We start from the raw sequence: 26,390 nt of genomic DNA on the forward strand, positions 1-26,390 counted from the left end.
AAGCTTATTTCTTCAGCAGGTATGATATGCTTTGATTATCCAACCACAAGGTGTTCATTGACCAGAATGTGGAACTGCCCTTCAGTTACCTCCTGTGACATGGTAGTGCCTGCTCAAGTTAGGGAGGCAAAGGGAAGGGCCCTGAAGCCTACACTTTGCCTTAGGTGCGTGTTCTTATTTTTCTTTTTCTGAGGGGAGGCTGGGCCCTGAGAGGGGCATGTGTTTTCCTGCTCTCTCTCCCTCTCCTTCTCCACGGGCTCTGCCGTTGGTGCCCACCGCTACAGGTCGATCAGGCTACCAGTGCCTGCCTATGACCAGGCAATAAGCCATTTGATTTAATTTTTTTCTTTTAATTTTTTATTGTTATTTTTTATTGTTTAGGAGCCATTAAGGATACAAAGAATTAGGTTATACTAATGGCATTTGTTAGATAAAGTCCCTCTTATAAGTGTATGCATGCCATACACCCTGACCCCCCATCCTCTTCCCTCCTCTCTCCCCACCTGTCCGTTCCCCTACCCACCCCACCCCCGTATTAGCTCATCTGCTTCTTTCATATTAGAATAGAGTACATTGGATTCTTGCTTCTCCATTTTTGTGATGCTTTAAGAAAAATGTGTTTGTTCAACCTCCATCCAGGTTAGTACAAAAGATGTAAAGTCTCCATCTTTTTTAGTGGCTGAATAGTACTCCATGGTATACATATACTACAGCTTGTTAATCTATTCCTGGGTTGGTGAGCATTTAGGCTGTTTCCATATTTTGGTGATTATAAATTGAGTTACGATAAATAGGTGGGTGCTTGTTTTTAAATGAGCGGCTAGAGGCCTCTCGAGGCTGCCATGGGGCTCCAGAGTAGTGGAGCCAAGTACATCTGACCACAGACCCTGTGCACTTTTCTCTCCAGACCCTCTGGTCAGAATTTCTACGAGGTAGCCTAAGGGCATCTGTACGTTTGCAGTGTTCCGCGGATATTTTGAGGGGCAGCAGAGACCACTGCTGCACTGCACTTTAACTGATGTGGCTGCGTGAGTCTCCTCGGCAGCCTGGCCGGGCGGTGTGCTCAGCTGAAGGTGACGGTCAGGGACACCGGCCTGAGATGAAATAGCCTGTGTAGCTCAGTGACTTACACAGGTGGAAAGGGGGTGGACTGAGACTTGATCTCAGGCTGTCTAATCCCTAATGCACAGCTTGTGTTCCTGGCATTCTAAATTATATAATGTTGTGGGCTAGAAGAAATGAGCAAATAAATAATTGAGGAAGGAGCTAAAGGCACAGCCACCATCATATGTCAGGCGTAACTGATTGTGGACCTTATTCTAAGCTGATGCCCAACCCCGTGTATCTTACTGACTAGAGAAGTTCCTGAGCTTCCTTGATGCTTCTTTGGAAAATAATCAACTATAATCTTAATGCCAGTAAAGAAATGATTACTTTTAATTTATTATAAGTTTGGAAGGACGCTACAACTGTCATTGGGAAACTATCACAAAACCGTAGGACAGTGTACCCCTCTTTCATAATTTTTTTTCCTGACTCAGTAACCACAGAAAAGCAGTATACTCTTCAACTTTTTTAAGTTAATGAAAGAAAAGGCAGCTACCATTTGTTGGTTATTTACTGTTAGAAAGTGTCAGTGTGCAGGGTTTCCTGCGTGGTCTCACTCAATCCTGGCATCAACCCTGTGGAGGGGAACGGTGCTGCCTCTAGACAGCTGACGCTGAGACGGCTTACAGGGACGATAATTTCCCCAAATCACACTTCTAGTAAGCAGGAAAATCCACGTGGCCGTGCTTTCTGGCAAGTCATATCCTAGGGCCTTTACATGATGCATCTTTTGTATCTGTAGAACAAACCACGACATAGGTCTCTGAATTTCCAGAGTCTTGCTGCTGTTTATTAACAGGGTTTGTTCTGTAAATTTAGATTCAGTCAAGGAAAAGCCATATGTGGCCCCAAAGCCACAGGTTCCCCACCCCTAAATGGAGAAACTGACAAATCGGTGGGAAAAATTACTTAATCTCTTCAGGCATAAAGGTTGCTGTATAGAATTTAGAACAAGTAGGAAAGGAGGACTTGGTTTTTGTAGTCCTTCTGCAATGAATGTAGGGCACATTTCTTCCTGGGGCATCTGCCCCTGGTTAACGTAATGCAGGATTCCAGAGTCAAAGAGAGCTTGGAGTCGGAGCAGAGATGTAACCCTGTGTTCTGGAGCAAGCGTGCGTCCCTGCCTGTTCTCCGGCCTCCTGACTCAGGAGGGCTGTCTGTGGATGATGGAAGTTGTCTGAAGAAAAGCATCGCTGCTACCACAAATGGTCTCTCCATCTGAAACATGGGAATTCAGTGACTACCACTTCTTCCCTTGTAATAGGAATAAACTCCCAAAATTTCGATGACTGGGAATATCAGTGAAGCAAATATCTTTTAAAATATACTTGTTATTCTCTAAATGTAGAGTTAGTTTAAGGGCTCGGTGAAGGCATAATTTTTCTCCTTCTGTTGAGAAAGCTAGAGCTCACCTAAATCTTTACTTATATGACTGGTTTGGGGATTTTTGTAAGGGGGATTTTAGTAAGGGGGTTGTACTGACGGCAGATGTCCCCAGGGCAGGGTCTGCGGGCATAATTTTTGACAGTTAACTAATCTCTAAACTGCTTCAATTATCTTGTTTTCCATAGTGAGAAATTTAATTAAAACAGAATACAGATTGTGAAAAGGTTATTTATGAAAATGCCTTTTAAATGTGAGTTGAAGAGCCTAGGGACACCTTTTTATTTGAGACAAAAAGATGAAGGTTCCATAATTTTTTGTATTCATTTTACCAGAAGCAGAGGTAGGAGTGGGGTGCAGTCTCCTTGAAATGTCTGCCAGGAGCCTCACAAGTCAGTCTTTCTCCTAAATCGCTTGAAAGGGTGACTTACTTTACAAATATAAAACTTTAGGAAATAAGTCCAGATTTTTTTTTTGTAGAGACAGAGTCTCACTGTACCACCCTCGGGTAGAGTGCCGTGGCATCACACGGCTCACAGCAACCTCTAACTCTTGGGCTTACGCGATTCTCTTGCCTCAGCCTCCCGAGTAGCTGGGACTACTGGCGCCCGCCACAACGCCCAGCTATTTTTTCTTTTTGTTGCAGTTTGGCTGGGGCCGGGTTTGAACCCGCCACCCTCGGCATATGGGGCCGGCGCCCTACTCACTGAGCCGCAGGCGCCGCCATAAGTCCAGATTTTAAATATATGGGTATACAGGGTGTTTTTCTTTTTTCTTCTTACCTTAAACAAAAACAACAATAAAAAGTATCCTCTCAAGGAAGAAGAAGGCTCTAGAATGACAGTGTCAGTGGGTCGTGGAAAGCACATTTTGCCTTCGTAATTAGGCTTGCTCATCCAGGCAGGGTGATGTGGTTGTATGTGAGCTGATGTGACAGGTGTATTGTGTCCCTCGATTGAAATAGGGCCGAGGCAGGGAACGGAAGCTGGGAATCACTAGATTACTCCTTTGTGGTCTTGACTCCCTACAAGAACCTGCTACCTTAGTTTTATCATTTTCCTTGGGCTTTTAACCAGCACTCACAGAACTCACTCTCTTACAAGGAAATTAGGATCTAGGAAGGAACACAGTGCAGGGGAGGAAGAATAATTTTTTGCTCTGTCCTTGTGAGTTCTTACTGGAAAGAAAAACAAACAAGTATGTTAATATAATTCCCAGATATTGAGAGATACCCAGGGAATGAGTAAACCTCAAAGAGGTGGCTTGGAGCTGTGGCTTCTGTAGCATCTTCAACAAAGACAGGACATCTTAGTCAAGTGACTAGACAGAGGAAAAGTCTCTGAGTCACTAGGGGGAACAGTGGAAGGCTGAGTCAGTGCCAATTTATTGCCTGGTGTTTTCTTTGGCTAATTAGGGCCTGAAATTCTCAGAGATCAGCCTTTGCCCCTCAAGTGAGGGCAGGAGGGATGTCTTTGTCATTACTGATGTATAACTTCCGTTTAGGCAAATAGGGAGCAGAGAACTTTTCTTGTTTCTGCTGTTCACGATTGTCTTCAGCTCAGAATACTCTTTATGCAAAGGGGAGTATTTTCTGGTGGCATGTCTGTGCGCCTACAAGTTATCACCCTGACCTTGAATTCCTCAGTAATCCCCTGTGTTGGGGTGGTGAGTCTCCATTGTTTTTGTTTCCGTGTGTACATCTTGCGCAGGGCACGCATCTTAGTGTAATCATCCCCTCAGTTGTTCTCTTGTTTCCCATTACACTTTAAGTTATGGATGGTGAGGGCTGTGCCTTTTGAATCGCAGGGCACAGTGTGTAGTTTGCACTCAGTGTTTGATTTCTTGATGCAGAGACAAAAGACAGCATTCAGACATGAACACCTGTCGTGGACTTAAGTGCAAAGAATATTTAGAGAGGAACAAAGAGGGAAGGCTACCTGCTTGATGCAATGTGGAAAGACTTTCTAGAGATAACATCTAAAGCAAACAGGGAAAGCAACTCGTAGCAGTCAGCCATAGCTAGGAGGACTTTCCCTGGACAATCCCCATGGTAGTCCAAGGCCTAGGCATGGGAAAAGTCTTGGTGTGCTGGACACAGCCAAAAGAATTTCGGGGGAATATTATTGGTGATGATGGTATATTATTGCTGATTGATATATTTGTTCTTACCCTCTTCAGTTGTTTATGGGTAGAATAGAGTGTGAGGTACATAACAAGGCATGGAATCTTGAAGAACCTTCATGCTTATAGTAGTTTAACATGCTATTACGAGACATTTCTAAGTAGAAGCGCCTTGTCAGGTTGGTGAAACAAGTGGGAGGCCTACTGGCCATGGAGGCACATCCTCGTGATGGGGCACTTTTTGGGAAGTTCGCTGAGGCACCTCTAGTTTTATAGGAACAGGAAATATCTCACAGTGGCTAAAAGCAAACCAGGAAGCCAAACTGCCTTGCAAACCCTTGCTCTGCCTTTTAATTTGTATGTGACCTTAGAGGTTGGAGTAGCTCAACTGTTCTCTGCCTCCATTCCTCATCCGTGAATGGGAATGTTAGTTGTTACCACTTGAAGTTATTATTGAAGATTAGAAAAATTGCCATGTGAAAAATACTTAAAATAGTGCCTGACACACAAAAAGTGATATACACGTGCTTGTATTGTTGTTGGCTTGGAAATCTACTTCTTCAGTTTACCAGTGTAAATCTGTATTTCATTAATCGCATCTTCTGTATTAATATGTGAAAAGTGCAATATCCAGCATAATTCACACACACACACACACACTAGACACACTAGAATGACTAAAATCAAAAGATACTTTCAGGCGTTGGCTAGGATGAGCACAATAGGAAATCTCCCGCATGGATGTGGGCTGTAAATTGTCACAACCACTTTGGGACACTGTTTGACACAGTTGGCTCTGGGAGCCCAGCTCAGGCCTCTGCAGGACCTAGCAGTCTTGCTCCTGGGGGACTCCTCACTGTGTGGACATGTGCAGATGCAAAGAAGACTTGTATGAGCCTCTTGCAGGCAAAAACTAAAAAGAAACAAAGTTCTCTCTTTTTCTTTTCTCAAGACAGGATCTCTCTCTATCACTCAGTCCAGAGTGCAGTGGTATCCTCATAGCTCATTCCAACCTCAAACTTTTGGATTCAGGCCTTCCTCCTTCCTAGGCTTCCCAGAGTGCTAGGATTACAGGTGTGAGTCACTGCACCAGCATAAAAAGCAAAATATCTACTAACAGTAGAATGGATAAAAGGAGTTGTAGTATAATCATATAGAGCCACATTTTAAAGGCATGAGAAGGACCATTTGTTGCTACACACAACAACATGAGTGAGTCTCACAGATGTAACACTGAGCAAGAGGGACCTGGTATTATAGCTGCCCTGATTCCATGTACGTAAAGTCAAAGCAGGTAGGGCTCATTGGTAGCGTCGGAAGTCAAAATGGTGGTGACCCCCCCTTGGAAAGGGCACAGGGGAGATTCTGGGGACTGCTCATGTTCCATTTCTTGATCCTGGTACTAGTTACTCCTGATGTGTAACCAGCTGGAAATTCACGAGCTCTGCACTTAGAATTCGTACCTTTTTATGACTTACTTTATGCTTGACTAAGTAGTTTTTAAAATATGACCAATTTATGAATTAAGAGGATTGTACTACTGATAGACCAGATAGTCTCATTTATAACAGAGCATCACATCTTCCTTCAAGCAGAACTGCTGTTACCCCAGCTAATAATCTGAAGGTTTCCCAGGGAGTCTAAGAGCTAAGCAAAGAATGTTAATGCTAATATTATAAAACTCTGATAGTCTGGTGCCTACTATTTTTATCGTACAGAAATCTCTACACTGTGAACTAGATGTGCGTTATGGTAGTCCAAGAGCCCTGTCCCCTTCTCACTGGGACTAAAGAACTTGATGTCTCCTATGTGGCCGGTCATCTTTCAGACAGAGGCCGTTCTTCTCAAGGAGGAACACTTGAAAGAATGGGCAAATCAGTACATGAGACCAATTAAGTTCACACTCTTATCCTAGAAGGGCTGCACACCTCATTGCCAGACATCACTGTGGCCGCCTTCGAGCCCCCCCCGCCAGGGAACCTGTGCACGGATGCCAGCGCCTAGTCCACCTTTCAAAGCACTTTTTCTAAGAAAAGTTCATGAAGTTAATTGTCACACCTTATGTGAGACAACTTCCATGGTCATTCCAGAAAAAGAGTTCCAAAATTAGATAGGGTAACCAGGGAAGTCTTTTAGCTAAGAGATTATAAATGTAAAAGAAATGAGGGAGCCAGCTTGGCAGATTAGGGGCATTGGGGAGCATTTCAAATGGAATGCTGAATGGGATGTATTTGGGTGATTGTCTGCTTCCCCAGGAGGATAAAGATTTGGGGAACTTTTTTATATGTTTACTGCTTTGTCCCTAGTGCTCAGAACAGAGTCTGACTCAGAAGAGGCATTCAACAAACTCTTCCTCACGTGGTAGATGGAAAGGGCTATCTAACGTCGTTAGCAGGATGCCAGGTTAATATGGACTCAATACAATTTAACCAGTTACCCCTTTCCCTGTACATGTGTATTTGTGGGATTTCTCATTTAATTTCATTTTCTTTAGTTTTTCATTTATAGTTCCTTTTCCCTTCGCTTATTTGTGGGATTTCTAGGTTAACTTTTTAATTTTATTTTCCTTTTACTATGTTTTTGAGCCAAACAAATGTAGTTTTACCTGTTACATGAACTAAGAGAAGAAAAGACATTCTAAAGATAAATTGATCTCATATACCATTCACCTGTGGCTGGAATGACAGTAAATCTTGACTGATCAATTCTTTATCTAAAACCCACAGTGGAAATGAACATGGGTAAAACTATTTTTAACTGATGTTTGCTTTGAAAACTCAAAATAATCACAAGACTCAATTTAAATAAGTTTTTAAGACTTATTATATATGAAAATTTTGTACATTTTGAAATGATTTATCACCCAATTTAAGTAAAGCGTCATATATGGCATAATTATCTCCTTTTAAAAGACATAAAACCAAAACAGTATTTTTAAAATCACTCCTTTGTAAATTTATCTGTTCATTTAAAACGGTTTTCCCATGTTTAAATGTTATGCTTGATTTTACTTGTGACAGAAATAGAATTAAATAGGTCATATTATTTCTTTTATCCTGGAAAATCTCTTCTTTTCAAAGCAAGACTTACCTGGTGGTTGGCCTTGCGTCCATTTGAGTTTTATAGGTTGAGAATGACAAGTGGAGAGCCTCTGCCTGGGTGAGAGCATGCTGGCCCTTACGACACCTTGGCAGCCCCATTGTCCAGCTCGCCACCCTCAGTTCAGTGCCATGTGTAAGCTAAAAACGCAGACATGTAGCCTAATGAATAAACAAGTCTTTTTAAGGAGGGAAAAAAGCATAATGATATATATTTATCTCTTACCCGTGTTCATTTACCATTTTTAATAATGTTGTTCTGACTTTCAGAAATAGAATGAAGAGTTCCGAAGGGAATTTGTTTGCTGAAGGCAGAGAATGTAAAACTGATACTTAAAGTTCGACAGAAAATAATACAAGTGAAATCTCATTATCACATTTTACAGTATTTTAATACTGCATTTTATTTTGCAGTGTCTCAATTTCCATTCATCTTAAGAAAAGTGCTTATAGCTTCCCTGAAATTTGCTCATTAATTAGTTCTCTTCATTCATTCAGTGACCACGTGCCTTCTACGTGCCAGACATTGAGAATACAAGAGAACAAGACCCGGTCCTTACGCTCAGGGGTCTTGCAGACTAGTGAAAGAGAAAGCACAAAGAAGTAGTTATAAATGCCATGTGTATACAAGTTATCCATCATCACGAACACTGAGGAGAAGTTACTAAGGAGTAATGATTCAGCCTGGAGTCTTTGGTTGGCCGACCAAAAGGCGGACATCAGAGGAAACAGCCTGTGCAGAGGAGTGTCAGCACGGGAACCACACAGTCCTCCCCCAGGTTCCCGAGTCCACCGGGCAAAGTGCAGCGGGGGCCACCGCGCCTCAGCGTGGCAGGGTCACCAGTGGAGAGTGGAGCTTTTTACCCAGGGAGGGAAGCGGCTAGCTCAGCTTTACATTTTAGTTAGCTAGTTCTGGAGGAATGTTGAGATAAGGAGTATTAGAAAGCCCAGAAGACCAGTTAGGATCTCCTTACTGGTCCATTTGAGAAATTCTGAATGCTTCTGATAAATTGAATAATTATGAATGAATCTGATGGTTCACATTGGGAAAGTAGAGGAAGGGCTGGGTCTGAGAGGGATTTAAGAGATAAAATATAGCCCTGCTGGCTAGTTGAAATGGTGGTGGAATGGTAAAGCAGGAAACGGTGGTTGTATTCAGCCCAGAAGGCGGTGTGGTGGCTTCTCCCCACCTTCTCAGGGGTCTGGGCACCCACCACTGCCCCGCTCACAGGTGCAGGGCCAGGAGGGGAATGAAACGTCTTGGTGGTGCCCCTTTTGACAATGGAAGGGATCTATATTAAGCTTCTCGGGGAGTTCAGGAAGTCACTTAAAATCAGTTTTAAAATAAATTTCCCTAGTTTTGGTTATCAGAGGAATAGTTAAACTAGAGGAGCTGGAGACAGATAGACCAGCGGAGGAGAACTCAGAGCAGAGGGGAGACGACTGAGCAAAGAGGGATTTGCCCGTGGGATGTGGGCAGCATTCTGCATCCTCGGGGTGTTCTGCATGCCGTGTGGAGGAATGAGGGGGACACAGTCCACATCTGTAATGGCAGGTGAGGCAGAAGTCAGTCACACCCACGGATGACAGTAAGAGAGGCCACAAAGCTGCCACAGACTCTGTTTTGTGGGACTGAGAAGTTGCAGTGGAAGTGGAGGCTGTCATTAGAACTTCCTCTTGAAAATTCACTAGGCAGGAAGGGCAGCATGTGACCAGACGTCCTCACTGCATTTATGGCCAAGGACACAGAGCAAAAATGAGGCTGACGTACGATCGGGGCCATGTCACAATGGAGAATGTTCTGTAGGAGAAATATGGAAATGTGAGAAATTACACGAAGATTTAAAATGTAGAGAAAATCTTTGAGCATACCTGAGCTGTGCCAGCAGGGAAGTCCAGTGCGTCCTCATCCCAGGGCCTGGCAAGGATCGTAAGAGCAGTGCTAAGCCTAGATGTGTGCGGGAACTAAACCTTTAACATCTCTGTCTATGCTTTATTTTTGTGACTTCTGTCAATTACATGTTAAATTGTAGCAAATAATGTGTCTTTTAAATTCCTATTCTAGCCTCAAAAATCCACAGGAGAAATTTACAATGTAAACTATGTAAATTTTTAAGAAATGACCAACCATTAGTGAGAACACTGATAGGTAAAAGCTTTGGAAGAAAAAAAGGGAGAATGTTAACCCCTCAGACCACCCAGTTCTCAGAGGGGAAAAGGCCCTAAGGTTTGAGGCTCCTACCCAGCTACGCTACCCTCTACACTGCCTCATTTTAATCAATTGCTCACTCATTTATCTATTGATTGATCTCCCCCTATTTCAGCCAGTGACCTCATCCCCTACCTTATAATAAAAATAACTTGATGATGAACAATAACTTCCTCTGATCCCTTCCTAGCAAGTCAGACATGGACTGTCAGTTGCACTGAGCCTTCCCTCCTTTGCACCTGTCACCCTCTGCCTCCTGCTTCCTGTGTTGTCCTGATGCCGTCCCCTGTTACAATGGGAGCAAGTACAAAATACTTCATGGCCAAATCCAACCGTGAAATCATCGAGGAAGGAATTTCGTGAGAATTGCAAATTTAAACAGTTTTAAGTATAAAAATAAAACAGTCAGTAACTTAACCTAAGCTATTTAAAAAATTCAAATAAACTGCAGACAGTACAAGGTCTGCACGAATATCTGGACAAGGAGTCAATGACGTAAGTGCAAAGTTGAATAGCATAGTAGTTAATAATTCAGTTATTTTATAAAAATTTTTGGTCATTTATAATCTTTAAGTGAGGAAATAAAATTCTTCATATGAAGAAGCCATGTTCTTTTGAAGCTAACAAATTCTTTTCAGACTGTGTTCTTTGCATGTTACCAATGTGAGCACAGTACAGCGACCTCCTTGCAAGTCCAGCCCTCCAGATTCCCCCTTTCTGTTCCGTGCCCACACACCGTTACCGGAGAAATACTTCCCAAACAACAAAGTGAGTCGTGCCTCTCCAACCCAAACCCATGTCCCTCAGCTGAGTCCTTCGTTGCCTGGTTTATGGGTTTCCTGGTCTCGTATTTCTGTCCTCTTCCACTCGCATCTTACAGAATCCCCACACCCAGCAGTTTGCTTCCCTGGCTGAGAAAAGCTCTTGTCCTTCTGCCAATGTTTTCTGTCTGCTATTCCTTCAGCCCAATTTTAATCTTTAATGTCTTCCTTTGGCAACTTTTACCTTTTTTTGGTTTGAAACGAAGTTCTCGCCTTGACACTACTGGGAAATTTTCTTCCCCTCTCCTTTCCCAGTTGGGCTGGTCTGTCCCACTTCAGCGTTTGTCTTTGACACACTTGAGACGTTGAATTATAGTAGTCCCTTTAGTTGTCTGTCATCTCTCTCCCTTTCCACCTCCTGGTGTTGTCCTATCTGGAGGAGGAAACTCCTTTCCACCAACAGTGTCTAGCAGAGTGCCAGAAATAAGGTCGGCGCCAAGTGAAAATTGGTTTTTAATTTATAGGAGGAACATTCCTTCTGTTAGGAAACACTAGCTTCTTTAAACGCGTTAGTTTGTCAAAATATTAGGAATGTCTGTTACTTGGCTAACTTACCTCATAACTAAAATCATACCAAAATGTGTTTGTGGCTTAGTTTGGAAGCTTTCTTCTCTTGGCACAGGCCATTAGATGATCCTAATCTACTTTGAGCTGCCTTGAAGAGCACTGGTTTGCATACTGTGTTGTAACTATATTCTTGATTTTATTCTGCCTCTGCTTCCCTTTAGTAACTATTCTTTTTATATTCTATTACGTACGTTGTCATCACAGTACAGAACACGTAGCTCTTTGACAAATATGCATTTCCTTCTTTGTGAAAAAAATGAAAAAATATAGGTGATCATGTTTAAATTATGTCATATTCCTACATAGACAGTGCTTTCCAGGTTATTATTTATTTTACAGTGTTGAAGGCATTGCAGTACCATACTATTTTGATTACTGTTGCTTTGTACTAAATTTTGAAACTGAAAAAACACCTGGTCTGTACTGGAGAGGTTTCATGTGCAGTTGAGAAGAATTTGTATTCTGCTCTTACTGGGTGGAGTGGTTTGTTATTATTAAAATTTTCTTTCTCTTTTTGATCTTCTTTATAAGTTTTCAACTTATTGAACTCTAATATTGAATCATCTAACATTACTGTTGAATTGCCTAGTTTTCCTTTTAGTTCTGTTTTCATTGTATTTATTTTGAAGTTCTGTTGTTACGTGTGTGTGTGTGTATATATATATATATACACATACATACATATATATAACAGTTTTTGTCTTATAAATCTCTTTTGTCTGATACTAGTGTTATAGCTACTCCAGTTCTCTTTGGGTTACTTTTTTATGGTATATCTTCTATCATATATTTTCTTTCAACTTATTTTTATCTTTGAATCTGAAATGTATGTCTTACAGATAGCATGTGCTTGGATTATTTTTTTCCAATGATGTTAATGTCTATATTTTATTTTATAGGGCTACACACACTTTGGTTACATAATTTGCTCTGGTACATTTCAGGTCAGTTCACTCAGAATGTGTGCTTGTGCCCACGAGGTGGGAGTTACCCCGCCCCCCCTCTCTTCTCCCACCTACGTGATTCCCTTTGAGTTATAATTCCATATGTATATAAACTGATCAACTAGCTTCAATTTAGTATTGATTACAGGTGGTGGTTGTTTTTCATTTTTGTGATGCCTTGCTTACAAGAATGATCCCCAGTTTACCAGATCACCATAGTTTTGGTTTGTAACTTTTCTTTCTTCTATCTGATTTTAAAGACAATTGCATAAATAATTATAAATCTGTTTTATGGACACACAGAGTATAAAGATGTACTCTATATGACAGTAACAACCAAACAAAACATATATGTGTACTGTTTTTATTTTTACTTGAGAATTTACCAGCGTTCTTTACTTTTTCACGTGGATTCAAGTGACCTTTCACTTCCTCTCAAGGACTCCCTAGTTTTCTTGTAGAGCATGTCATGTACTGATGAATTAATTTATTTTTTGTTTACCTTGAGATGTCTTAATTTATCCTTCATTTTTGAAGGATAGTTTTGCTGGATGAATGGTGTAGAATTTTTAGTTGACTATATATATATATAATTTATTGCAGTTTTTGGCAGAGGCTGGGTTTGAACACACCACCTCCAGCATATGGGGCCGGCGCCCTGCTCCTTTGAGCCACAGGCACCGCCCAACAATATATTTTTTTAAGTCCTTGTAATACAGCTTCCCATTGTCCTCTGTCCTCTGTGGTTTTCATTAGGAATCAGCTGGTTGTTGTATATCTTGTATGTGATTAGTTTCTTATCTTGCTACTTTTAAGATTCTCAAAGCCTTTCAACAGTTTGACAAGGACATGTATTAGATGTGGGTCCCTTGAGATTATCCTTTCTAGAGATTATTGAGCTCCTCAGATGTGTAGATTAAAGTTTGTTATCAAATTTGAAAATTTTTTGGCAATTGTTTTTCCAAGTGATTTCTTTCTTTCTTTCTTTCTTTCTTTCTTTCTTTCTTTCTTTCTTTCTTTCTTTCTTTCTTTCTTTCTTTCTTTCTTTCTTTCTTTCTTTCTTTCTTTCTTATTAAGTCAAATACACATAGATCATGAATACATTCATGCATATGTGGGGTACAGTGTTCTGATTTTTTTTTATACAATCTGACATGGTTAGATCAAACCAATCAACATAGCTTTCACCTCATTACTTGATTACTGTGCCAAAACATCTATGTTCTACACTTGACAGATTTGACTTGTACCTTGTCACATGCTCCATAGGTGTGGCCCCGCCTTTTACCCTCCCTCTGTCAAACCTCCCTCCTCCCCTCCCTTACCACTCCATTTTCCTGCAATTCCTCTACTAGGAGTATATCCAAAAGACCAAGTGATCTTTTTAGTACCTTCTCTCTTCTCCTTCTGGGAATCTTGTTCCATGTATATTCATTAATGTGATGGTGTCTCCTAAGTCTCCGGTGCTCTGTTTTCTTCATCTTCTTTTCTCTTTATCAGACTGGATAATGATAGTTCATCTGTCATCAAGTTTCTGATTTTTTTTCTTCAGCGTAGTTATATCTGCTGATAACCTACTTTAATGATTTTTTAATTTCAGTCATTGTACTTTGTAACTCAACAGGGTTTTTTTTTTTGGTTCTTCTTATGTTTGCTATATCTATATTAATAGTCTATTTGGTGAGGCAGTGTACTTACACTTTTCTTTAGTTGTTTAGAGAAGGTATCCTTTAGTTCTTTGACTGTCCAGTTATTGTACAGTATACACAGAAGGTTAGTTTTAGGATCCCTTACACATACCAAAATGCACCTGTTTTCAAGTCTGCAGTGGGCCCTGCTGAACCTATATATTTGAAAAGTTTGCCCTTTGTATATGTAAGTTTGACATAGGAATAGGACAAATTAAGACACCACAAAGATCACTCTTCTTACCAGGATTTAGCCATTAAAAATAATGTTCCCCTGGCTCAGTGCCTGTAGCTCAAGCGGCTAAGGCACCAGCCACATACACCAGAGCTGGCGGGTTCGAATCCAGCCCAGGCCGGCCAAACAACAATGACAACTACAACCGAAAAATAGCCAGACGTTGTGGTGGACACCTGTAGTCCCAGCTACTTGGGAGGCTGAGGCAAGAGAATCGCTTAAGCCCAGGAGCTGGAGGTTGCTGTGAGCTGTGGCACCACAGCACTCTACCCAGGGTGACAGCTTGAGGCTTTGTCTCAAAAATAAATAAATAAATAAAAAATAATGTTCCCTAGATGTCTACAATCCTTTGGTTAATTTCCAGACTTCTGAAAATATTAATTCTGACAATTTTTGCAATTCTCTGCTTTTATAGAGAGAATATTTAAAGTTCTTACTTTATCATTTTCACTAAAGTCACTCCTATATTTTTCTTTACACTATAACTAGACATATAGTTAAATGCCACTGAATTAACAAAAGTTCACTAAAAGCAAAATGTTCTTTCTTTCCAGAAACTTCTCTGATTTTTTTCTTTTTTTTTTTTTACTTCTGGTATATTTTAGGACTATGATGATGGATATGGCACTGCTTATGATGAACAGAGTTATGATTCCTATGATAACAGCTATAGCACCCCAGCCCAAAGGTAAGATTCAGTCTTTGTTACCAGCCCCACAATAGATACTGATGCCCTTCCACATTCAGGTGCTCTAGGCACAAGAGTGTCCAACCTTTTGGCTTCTCTCTCTGTACCACATTGGAAGAAAAGTTGTCTTGAGCCATAAATTAAATACACAAACACTAATAATAGCTGATAAACACACAGAAAAAGTCTGTGCATAATTTTCATGATATCTGCCACCACAGATAAGCAAAAAGCCCACACATCGTCCTCATGAGGCCCTCAGGCTATAGGTTGGACACACCTGTGTCTAGTGAAGCATGATAATCAGCTAGTGAGGGTAATTTGGCTTACCAACTATTTTCATTTTTCATTTGTTTTAGTTGGAGAAGAACTGTATGCTCCACCAAGTAGCATGTATTACCACACCCAGGCTCACCGTAATGTTACAGACATCAGGCTTGGGACATAAAACTGAAATTTTATTTACTGTACTTGTTTGCTGTCTGTGTTCAGAATATTTTGAAGAGGAAAGGTGGCCTCAGAGTGTGTGACTATTCAGTCTTAGGGCCAAAAATAACATTGGAAATATGTAAATACTCTGCATTATCAGTGCCTGGAAAGTTTTGTTTCCTGTTCAAAGAACATTTCAGCTTCTTAGCAGCAATGCTCCTTGAAATTCTCACTCCTGAATAATGCGTTAGTTCCAGTTTATTTTCCAAAGAACTATTTACCCAGAAATAAATGTTACCAGAGGCAAAATAGAGCTTTATAGTTACCTCTTCTGATAAAATACTTTGATGTTCATTGATATATGAAATGGATGTTTATTCTATCAAAAATGTTTTCCTAAAAGCCCAGGAACCTCTTTATTTTGTGTTTTAGATTCTAAGTGGAAGACAAAGACATATACAACATACACATACACTGGTTTAGAGTAATTATGTAGCAGAAATAAATATGGGTTATATCATTATTTTGATAAAGCATAAATACTCTTTTGAACTCTTGTCAGTCGAGCTTTGAACACGTAAATTCTTCCTTCTCAATAGAAAAAAGTTTCTGTTTTTCCTTAAGCCGAGTTCTTTCCTCATGTAACTGGTGACGGTCAAGCGGCCTTCACACTGGCTCTCAGCAGGTGCAGTGCAAGCCTGGGCATCGCGTTGGATCCTTCAGTGTGTTGGGAGCAGATTTGCTCCTAAGACATAGTTAGCAGTGACTGGCGCGTTGTAAATGCTACGCAGGACTTTACGTATAGCATTGCGTTGAAGTATGCAGGAACTTCATGAAGTATGTGGTGCTATTCTTGTTGTATAAATACAGGAGCACAAAATGAAGTGCTTTGCCAGAAATCACAGAGTACATGCAAAGATGAGATTTGAGTCAGATATTCTAACTCAAAGATGTCTACTCTTTATAAATAAGTCCTCCTCAGGTTTTGTTTAAAAATACACAAAGCTGGGCGGTGCCTGTGGCTCAGTCGGTAAGGCGCCGGCCCCATATACCGAGGGTGGCAGGTTCAAACCTGGCCCTGGCTGAACTGCAACCAAAAAATAGCCGGGTGTTGTGGCGGGCGCCTGTAGTCCCAGCTGCTAGGGAGGCTGAGGCAAGAGACTCGCTTAAGCCCAGGAGTTGGAGGTTGCTGTGAGCTGTGTGATGCCATGGCACTCTACTGAGGGCCATAAAGTGAGACTCTGTCTCTACAAAAAAAAAAAATACACAAAGCTACAAATATTTCAATTTGCAGTCTAATGTCCTAGAAAGCAAGTCTCCCAGCCCCACAGCATTTCCTGAGAACGTACCTGTGTCTCTGTACACATAAACGTGTCTCTGGCACTATTTGTCTAAGTTTTGTAAGGTCTGCAGACTGGGTTGTATAAACAGGTCACTTCTGACAACAATCTTATATGACAGATGGTATTGCTGTGGAAGAGGAAACTGAATAACTAGGAGATTCTGGCCCTTACTTATGACTACACTGTTGATAAGTGTGACAGGTGTGTGATTGCCAAGTTCTTAACCCTGGTATGTTAGTTCTAGAGCTTCATTGCACGTTTCTGTTAGTTCTGTCCTCATCTTCATTTATTGTACAGTCATGGACCACTAACAATGGGATATGTTCTGGAAAATGCATTCCTGGGCAGTCTCACTGTTGTGCACCCACGTGGAGGATGCTCTACACAGACCTCGGTGGTGGAGCCTCTTGCTCCCGGGCTACACACCTGGGCAGCACGTCAATGTGTTGAATACCGTAGGTAGTTGTAACCCAATAATAGGTATTTATTTATCTAAACACATAAAAGGCACAGTAAAAATATGGTATAAAAGATAAAAAGTAGTACACTTACTACAAATACAGCTTGCAGGCCTGGAAGTTGCTCTGGGTAGCTGAGTAAGTGCATGTGAAGGCCCAGGACATTGTTATATACTACTGTAGGCTTTATAAACCCTGCACAGGTAGCTATACTATGTTTATTTTTAAAATGTGTTTCTTTCTTTAATAATAAATTACTCTTAGCTACTATAACTTTTTTACTTTATGAATTTTTTTTTAGCTTTTTGACTCTTGTAATGATACATAGCTTAAAATACAAATATCTGCTGTACAGAAATAATTGCTTTTCTTTATATCCTTATTCTGTAATCTCTTTTTCTATTTTTAATTGTTCTTTACTATTTCAACTTCTCTGTTAAAAACAAAGACACAAACACACACATAGCCTAGAGCTACACAGGGTCAGGATTGCCAGGCTATCCCCAGATGAAAGAAGTTTTCAGCTCCATTATAATCACACAGAATTTCCAGTGTGGTTTGTCGTTGACCTAAACGTTGTTCTGCAGCACGTGACTGTTCAGTGTGTCGGATTTTCAGATGCAGGTGCGTTTGACCATTTGAACTGTATTGCAGTACAGTGATGTTTACAGTTTGATTCAGTCTGTGGGGAAGAGAGAAGGCTCTAATTTTTATTGACTACCTACTATCTTTCAAATTCCATGTTATTGCTTTTTTGTATTTGAGTTCAGTAGGTATTCATGGCATCAGCTAATCTTCTGCAATAATTACCTCCAATTAATAGATTAATAGATGTAGGAACTGAGATGTAGCTTTTTAATGAAGTATGTGTACAATACAAGATTATAGTTCAAATAATCTTTTGTTATTTGATATGAAGAACCAAATTTAAAGTATCCCCCCATTAAACACTACGACCTGTCAAGAAGAGTGTGAGCCCTGGTAAACTGATGGAGAATAAGAGAGAGCCCACATTTGTTAATATTAAGAGCAGTGATTTTCAACCTGTGTGCCACGAGAGGATCTCAGGTGTGCTGCAAAAATCTTTAAAGATCATTAATTAAATTATTTTGAAAAGAGTTTAAAGCTCAGTAAGTATGTTGTTTTCTTTACTCTTTTTTTTATTTTCTTTTTTGATCAACTAATAAAAGTATGCTGTGCAAGTTTAACTATCGGTTCAAGTGTGCTGTAAGATAAAAAGGAGTGGAAAATCAGGCATAGAACCTAATCCGTGTGCTTGCTTCAGCAGCACATATAGTAAAACTGGAATGATACAGAGAAGATTAGCATCGTCCCTGCACAAGGATGACACACAAATTCGTGAAGCGTTCCATATTTTTATGACTTAATAAAAAAAAGAACTTAATCCATTACTTATGTCTCTAATTTAATCCAAATGACGATAGCGTGATTTAATATATGAGATCAAACTTAGAGCTATGCCAGACAACCCTCTAGATGCAGAAAGAGAATTAGCATCAACTCATATTCATACTTTTTAAATTTCTATTTTAATGTTTTATACCTTAAAATATGGCTTTAGTAATATTATAGTACACATGTTATACATAAGCACATTGCAGTTACAAGTTGAGAAATGCTTCACCTCCTGATGCAGTCGGATTACCAAAAGCCTCCCAGGCTCAGGCCACCTCGCTTAGTAGTCTGAGCCGCACTCTGACCCCACTTTAACATGTACTGGCTGTATGATTTGGGGCAAGTTATTGAACCTCTCTAAGCCTCAGTTTATCAGCTGTGTAACAGTTTCTACTGTAGAGGGTTGACCTGGAGATTGAAAAAGACAGGAAAGCGGTAGTCTGTTTAGGGACTGTGGAGGGAGACACAGGGCCAACGCGGTTCTCATTGTTAGGGGACAAAGTGAGGAACCTGAGATAAAGGAGGTGGCACGTGTGGACGCAGAGTGAACCTTAGCCCCTGCCTTCCTTGTGCAGCTCTAAACGACTTGCCATTTTACACAGGATGGCTGCAAAACGCAGATACTAGTAAATCTGGAAGGACCATGCGCATAAATGTTTTCTAATGAGAGGGGACAGCTTGGGAAGGGCTGTCCTGACCTGGATGCTCAGTACCAGTGTGTGCTGAACACTGGGAGCGAGTGGGGTGCACAGCCAGCAGCACACTGGAACCAGAACAGAGCCAGGCGGCATTGTGGTGGGGTAGCCACAGGGTATTACCTGCTGTGTGAAAGGCGTTTTCAGTAATGACTTTGAAACTTCTTTAGTCCTCATCATTTTGACATGGTTTTGTTGCAGAAACAACTATCTCTCGGGAGGTTTTACATTAATTAGGATTTTCTCCCAATTTTCAAATGCCTTGTATTCAAATTAAAGTACAAATGAGAATCCCTATAGAGTGATAGAAAATTCAGTATTGATTTTTACATTGACCCTGATAACACTGATATTGTAGTGCAAAACAAAGCATTGTTTATCTAACTTCACACATTTAATGAGTAACAAGATGTTAATACAATTACTATGAAGAGGAATACACACTCTTTTACAATATTGAAATTATTCTAAGGGGCACTGGCTCAAAATGCTTATTGATTGCTTCCTGTGGGTGCCCAGCTTCTGAACAGCTGGTATAGTGAGTAAAAAAGAGCAAGTGCCAAATGGCCTCAGGCCCTGCCTCTGCCCTGACGTGACCTGAACCTTCCCGGATGCCATAGTCTTGACTCCTGGAAACCACCTGTAAGTGTATTCATTTTATTCCAAATCAAGTAGAATTAGTTTACATTTGATGTTTTGATTATAAGCGTAATAATGATTTTGAGTCTGTGCTTTTTTTTTTTTTATTAAATCATAACTGTATACAATGATATGATTATGGGGCATCATACACTCACTTCATAAACCATTTGACACATTTTTATCACAGTGGTTAACATAGCCTTTCCGGCGTTATCTCAGTTACTGTGCCAAAACATTTACATTCTACATTTACCAAGTTTCGCAAATACCCCTGTAATATGCACCACAGGTGTGATCCCACCGATTCCCCTCCCTCTACCCACCCCCCCTTTCCCACTTCCCACTATTGTTAAGTTGTAGCTGGGTTATAGCTTTCATGTGAGAGTCCCAAATTAGTTTCATAGTAGGGCTGTGTACATTGGGTATTTTTTCTTCCATTCTTGGGATACTTTACTAAGAAGAATATGTTCCAGCTCCATCCATGTAAACATGAAAGAGGTAAAGTCTCCATCTTTCTTTAAGGCTGCATAGTATTCCATGGTATACATATACCACAATTTATTAATCCATTCGTGGATCGATGGGCACTTGGGCTTTTTCCATGACTTAGCTATTATGAATTGGGCTGCAATAAACATTCTGGTACAAATATCTTTGTTATGTTGTGATTTTTGGTCTTCTGGGTATATGCCCAGCAGAGGAATTACAGGATTGAATGGCAGATCTATTTTTAGATCTCTGAGTGTTCTCCATATATCTTTCCAAAAGGAATGTATTAATTTGCATTCCCACCTGTGCTTTTGAATAATTGTAAATTCCCCAAAGAGCTATTTGGTTCCTGCAGTGATCATAAAATAAGTAGAATGGAAAGAGTTCCACAAAAGTGCTCATACCCGGAAGGCATGTGGATGACTGCCTATAAGAACATCTCGCTTCTGAATGTGTTTACTCCTGATCTGATTTCCCCCCACTCTCTAGTCTAGACTCTGCTTTCAAGCGTGTATTTCATTTCATCCTTCCAAATCCCTATGATTTTCCTGAAAATACTTTTACTAAAAAATGAATTAAAAGTATCAACTGTCACACTAGCACCACTGCTTGTGTCCTTTTTGTACATTATCTCCAGTTTTCATCATGACCCTGTGTGGTATGTTTTTCTCTGTAAAGAATGGAGAATTGAGATGGTTAGCAATTTTCCTAAGAATACAGAACTGAAAAGTACTTGACCCTGGATGGTTGTTTGACTCTAGAAATCATTACCCAGCTAAGAAAATTTATTTTAAATGAGAAAATCATTGACTTGTTTTGCAACAAAACGACACTTAAGCCCCTTTATCCAAATATATAGAGTGATGAAAGCTCTGTGAGTCGTCTTGACGTATTTTCAGATGTCACATGCAGGAAAAGCAGGGGGTGGGAGTGCAGGTTGCCTCGTGCCGTCCTGCAGCCCTGGGTTGTTTTCGCCAGCAGCTGCAGCGCTCCGTGCTTGACAATGTCCTCGCTAGTGCTGCCCTGAAAACAGTCTGGGGTCTCATTTGGAAATGAAATGATGGCCTGTTGTTTACTGTGAGCTGTGATCATTTGGACATCAGTAAAGGTGTCTTTTGGAAAATAGTGCTTTGGTGGGTCAGGATTAGCTATTTTGATCTTTTAAAAGCGATAAAAAAGGGCAGCACCTGTGGCTGAAGGAGTAGAGCACCATCACCATATACCGAGGGTGGCGGGTTCAAGCCTGGCCCCGGTCAAAACTGCAAAAGAAACAAAATTCCAAAAAAGAAAAAATAAAAGCAATAATGCTGGGAGGCCAAGGGAGGAGGATGACTTGAGCTCAGGAGTTTGAGACCAACCTGAGCAAGAGCCCACCACCCAGGATATCTGGTCAAGCTCCTCATCTCTACTAAAAATAGAAAAACTAGCTGGGCATTGCGGCAGGTGCCTGTAGTCCCAGCTACTCAGGAGGCTGAGTCAGGAGGATGGCTAGAGCCCAGGAGTTTGAGGTTGCTGTGAGCTGTGATGGCATGGCACTCTACCCAGGGTCCCAGGGTGACAGAGTGTGACTCTGTCTCACACAAACAAACAGGCAAACAAATAATGATGACCTGGTCTGGATTAGTCTGGTAGCTGCGGCGCCTTGTGCAATTCTTGTCGAGTGCACCTTTACTTAGCTCGGCCCTTTGGATTTTTTGGCTACTAGCTAGCTGCACAACTTAGTTTATAATGCTCAGCTTGTGCTCTTAGCATTATAGACTAAAACAAATAAAATTAGTATTTGTTAGGAAAACAAATATTCCTCACATAGAACTGTGTAGACATTGACAATAAACAGAGATACCAACCCAAATTATACTGTAGGCCTGTAAATACCTTAATTCTCAGTAAATGACCCTGTGGTAAGATAAGAAAATAGGAGATAGGGTAATGATAAAAAGTGAAGCTGCAACTCTAAGGAAAAAAAATTATTCAAGCACCAGCACAGTAAGGAAGGTTTAGTCAGGGCCGCTGCAGTAGGTACAGGGACCTGGGATGGGACTTTGCAGGGGGTGGGAGAGATTCACAGCCAATCTGCGGGGGGTAGAAAATTAATGAGAAGAAACATCAGGGGATAGTGGGGGATCCTGGGTAACCACCTGACAGGATTCTTGCTGAGAACGGGGTGCTCAGACGTCCCTTGGGGAGGTGAAAGATGAGGAGCTTGATCAGATATCCTGGGTGGTGGGCTCTTGCTACACTGACTGGGGTAGCAAGGCTCTTCGCTAAAACTGTATTTTATAAGAAAGTACACTGAGGGTTCTAGGAGAAGGTTTAGGAACTTGACTAAAATTTGTCCAAGCAAAGAATTTTTATCACTTCTGACACAGGAAAGGGAAAGAACAACCCAAGACCAAGCTGTTAATGTGTACAAGTGTTGTTATTAGTAATAATTACTGAGTATTGCCCGTCTACTAACATGTCAGTAACATTGAGAACGGTGTATATGTGCTCTTAAAGTTCAAATCCCCTCTGATCTTAATTTTTACCTCACAAGATAAATATTATTTATCATCCTCATATTATTCTTTAGAAAACTGAGACTCACAGAGAGGTTAAATTAAGTAGCCTGAGATACACACTCGGGGCACTATTGATTGCAAAGTCCATTTTCTTTTCATTATACTAGTGTTTTTCCAAAAGCAGTACACATATCACTGACTTCTCACAATGTGATCTCAGACGGTGCACAGGCTTTTTAAAAATTGTTGCTGATTTGATTATACAAAACTATTGGGAAAGTGTGATCAGCATATCGAGCACGTGATTTTACAAATATTGCTGTAATCCAATTATGACACATTTATTTAAATTAAAAGAAAGTCTGTTACCGTAGAGAGAAATATTGAGTCCCTAGTAGGATAGGCGTAGACATGGGTTTCAGAAGCCGTGGCGTGGTGTGTGGAGGTTTGGCAGATGCTGCACTTGGCTGAGGGTCACCAGTTAATAGACCAGCTGTAGTGCAGACACTGCTTAAATTAAGGGTTCCATCAAGAGAATCTGACATAGTGTTGGGTTTCTTGTGAATTACAGTGTCCTTCTACTAAACTGGATACCTCAATTGTATTGAAAACAATCTAAAAAGTTTTGAAACTTTAGGAAATTCCTTAGAGTTAAACTCATAAAAAGAAAAGGAATTTTTTTTTTCTAGACTCATTAATTTAACAGACTTGGAAGGAATCAAACATATGTTGAGTACTTACCAAGTGTTAGCTGCTATGTCAGGTGCTTTTGTGCCTGTCATTTTATTCAATTCTCAAGAATTTGTATTAGATTGTCAGTCCTTACTTTTACAAATAAGGAAACTGATGCTCAGAGAATTGGAACTTGACCAGAATCACACAGCTGATTAATAAGTTAGTCCTCACACCCAATTCTTTTCAAGATTGAGCTTATGTTCTTTTGTTTAAGTTGAAAGCAACTAGTAAATCGAATATGTTCCTATAAATGTAGAGAAGACCATAACGGCTGCACCCAGCACGTGGAATCCCCTTGCGTGATCTCCACAAGTGCACGGCTGGGGTAGCAAGGCGTGGACGTGCCGGGGGGGATAAATCAGCGGCCCTGTCAGTTCACTCGCTCATGTTCTGGAGAATACGTGAGATTTATCACTGAGGAATTGTAGAATAATGGTAGTAAATGAAAACAGAGTCCACCAGGGAGATGTACTACATCATTTGGATTTAGCTGTGCCATCTGCTTAATAGCACTGAGAAGACGGCGGCACTGCTCGTGATGAGACTCTCACAGCAGTGACAGATGCCGTGCGCGGCGGACGTGCCAGGGGAGGGCCCGCTCCTGAAACGAGCGCTGCGTGGCAGGGTTTCTAACAAGTGGGTATGTTGGTGGTCAAAACCCCAGTTTGAAACCTTCACTTAGAACTTTGAGGCCTGTAAATTAAAGACCCTCTCAGTAAGTCTCCCCAGGCTTCATACATTCTTAAAATGTATTTTTATTGACTTTGGGGAGAATTATCCTTACAGATCCTGCATGTGCAGTCCGTCTCTTTTTGGTGAAAGAGAACAATGTAACATCTATGTGATTTCTGACTCTTAAAATTAAGTGGCGTGATTTAGTAAAGAAAAAAAAATGGGTATAAATCCGCACAGACCCGGATTTGAATCCCAGCTCCCTTACTTCCTTGGCTGTGTGATTTTGACCCAGTTACTTGGCTTGTAGTATTATGACTAAATGAGATAGCAGGTGTAATGTACTAGCGGTAGTTCAAAAAATGTGCTATGGTAGCAGGTGGTGGGCACCACGTACTGCTCTAAGCAGTTTACAGACTGCTGTCATTTTGCCATTTCATAGATGAAGAAATGGAGGTACAGAGACAGCTCAGCTTCCCTGAGTTCGTGCAGAGCACTTGCTGGAGCGGCGCGTGGGCCCGGGCAGTCTAAGCCCGCCGCTGCACTACCCCTCTGCATGCTGTCGGTACAGTTTAGTTATTGCATCTAGAAACTATTAACAGTGTTTTCTGAGGAAGTCTCCAGATAATAAAATCCCAGCAAACAAACAATCTGAATAAAATTATGCATGCCATTTTGATGCCTCATTTGTGAAATAAAAGTTGTTAAAGGCCCATTTAGTTTAGATTTTGTCCTAAAATGTGTTAGAAGCATAGACTTGGGCATGAAGACTTCAAAGCATGAAGTTACTTGTTGATGATGGTTGATTTTTAGTAGAGAATGTCAGTGTCACTACCTGAATATCTCATAATTTATTAGACTGATAACTTTACAAATGGAAATAATTTAGACATGTGGATTACATTTTTCCCTTTTTATTTGTCGTGAAGGGATATGTTCCTTTTGGAATATAATTTATAAGTATACCTGAAGAGTCTTAAAATGTTGGGAAGCTGTGGCCCTGTATTTGTATAATAAGTATGTGAACTCACCAGTACAAGGAGCACTCAACAGTGTAAATATATATAAGAGCTCTTTAAAAAGAATAAGTAGTTTCTGGGGAGTTCAAACAAACAACAGTCGACGACGAATCAAGCTTCTCGCTTAACCTATTGAGTAGATTGTGATATCATTAATTAAAATGAGTAATAAGATTTATGAAAAGGTAAGTTCGTTTGGGACATGTTGAATTTCTGGTGTCCATAGAATTACAACAGTTACATAAAATAAGTGCTATAGAAATATTTTGCGTATTAATAAGTCTTTTTATGATTGGTACTATTATTCTACCTAATTTTTTTAGTAATTATAAAATATATGATTATGGTTAATTTCTATTTTATTTACAAATAAATTTGTAGTTTCATTTTTGGCATTCTCCTTCTGTTTCCTGAAGTATGAGTACCCAGTGTTTTTACATGGTTAATCATCCTACCAGAAATTATAGTAAGATGAGCAGTCCTACAAATACATTAAATAAGATAGAGTGGAAACATCACATACTGAGGGTCAGACAGCCCTGATCTTCCCGCTTAGCAGCCAGCCATGTGACCTTCCACTAGATCTCAATTTCCCCGTCTGCAAAATGGGAATAATAATAGCACCTAACTCATAGAATATATGTAAGGAGTGAGAAAGATAACATTCTTAAACAGTTTAGGACAGAGCCTGGCACCGAGCACCCAGAAATGTTTGGCTGTGTTTACACAGTTTAGAATAGAGCCCAGTACAAAGCACTCAGGACTGAACGTTCGCCTGGGTGTTAATCACCTCTTATTGCTATGCATTTTGTTGGTGCTCTTTAAGTAACAGCAACTCGGATGGGCTGGCCGTAGGCATTATCGTCAGAACCGTGTGGTAGATTGCTTCCAGATCACCTTGTGGCCCATCCTTTTCTATATGAAATATCACCAGCCTAAATTGAAGCACACTAAAAGTTTAAATAGAATAATTGTTTTTACCTTTTTAATGGTTGTTCCTTACATCGATGCTTTTTTTTTTTTTTTATTGTTGGGGATTCATTGAGGGTACAATAAGCCAGGTTACACTGATTGCAATTGTTAGGTAAAGTCCCTCTTGCAATCATGTCTTGCCCCCATAAAGCATGGTG

General features: G+C 40.5%; 1 protein-coding gene and 1 non-coding gene across 4 annotated transcripts in view; both read left to right on the top strand.

The window, feature by feature from the left end:
• KHDRBS3 (KH RNA binding domain containing, signal transduction associated 3) overlaps nucleotides 1–26,390 on the top strand; it is a 209,500-nt gene that overhangs the window by 150,021 nt on the left and 33,089 nt on the right. For all 3 annotated transcript variants that reach the window (XR_008373892.1, XM_053559275.1, XM_053559274.1), the window contains one exon: nucleotides 14,779–14,861. Coding sequence is in view for 2 of the 3 variants with exons in the window: in XM_053559275.1 (XP_053415250.1) it covers nucleotides 14,779–14,861 (83 nt within the window). In the remaining variant the exon portion in view is untranslated. The remainder of the gene's footprint in view (nucleotides 1–14,778; nucleotides 14,862–26,390) is intronic.
• Nucleotides 18,364–18,470, top strand: LOC128564074 (U6 spliceosomal RNA). Its single transcript, XR_008373962.1, has one exon. It is a non-coding gene; the product is annotated as a U6 spliceosomal RNA (small nuclear RNA).

The sequence above is a fragment of the Nycticebus coucang genome, chromosome 13 (genome assembly GCF_027406575.1).
Source record: "Nycticebus coucang isolate mNycCou1 chromosome 13, mNycCou1.pri, whole genome shotgun sequence".
NCBI lineage: Eukaryota > Metazoa > Chordata > Mammalia > Primates > Lorisidae > Nycticebus > Nycticebus coucang.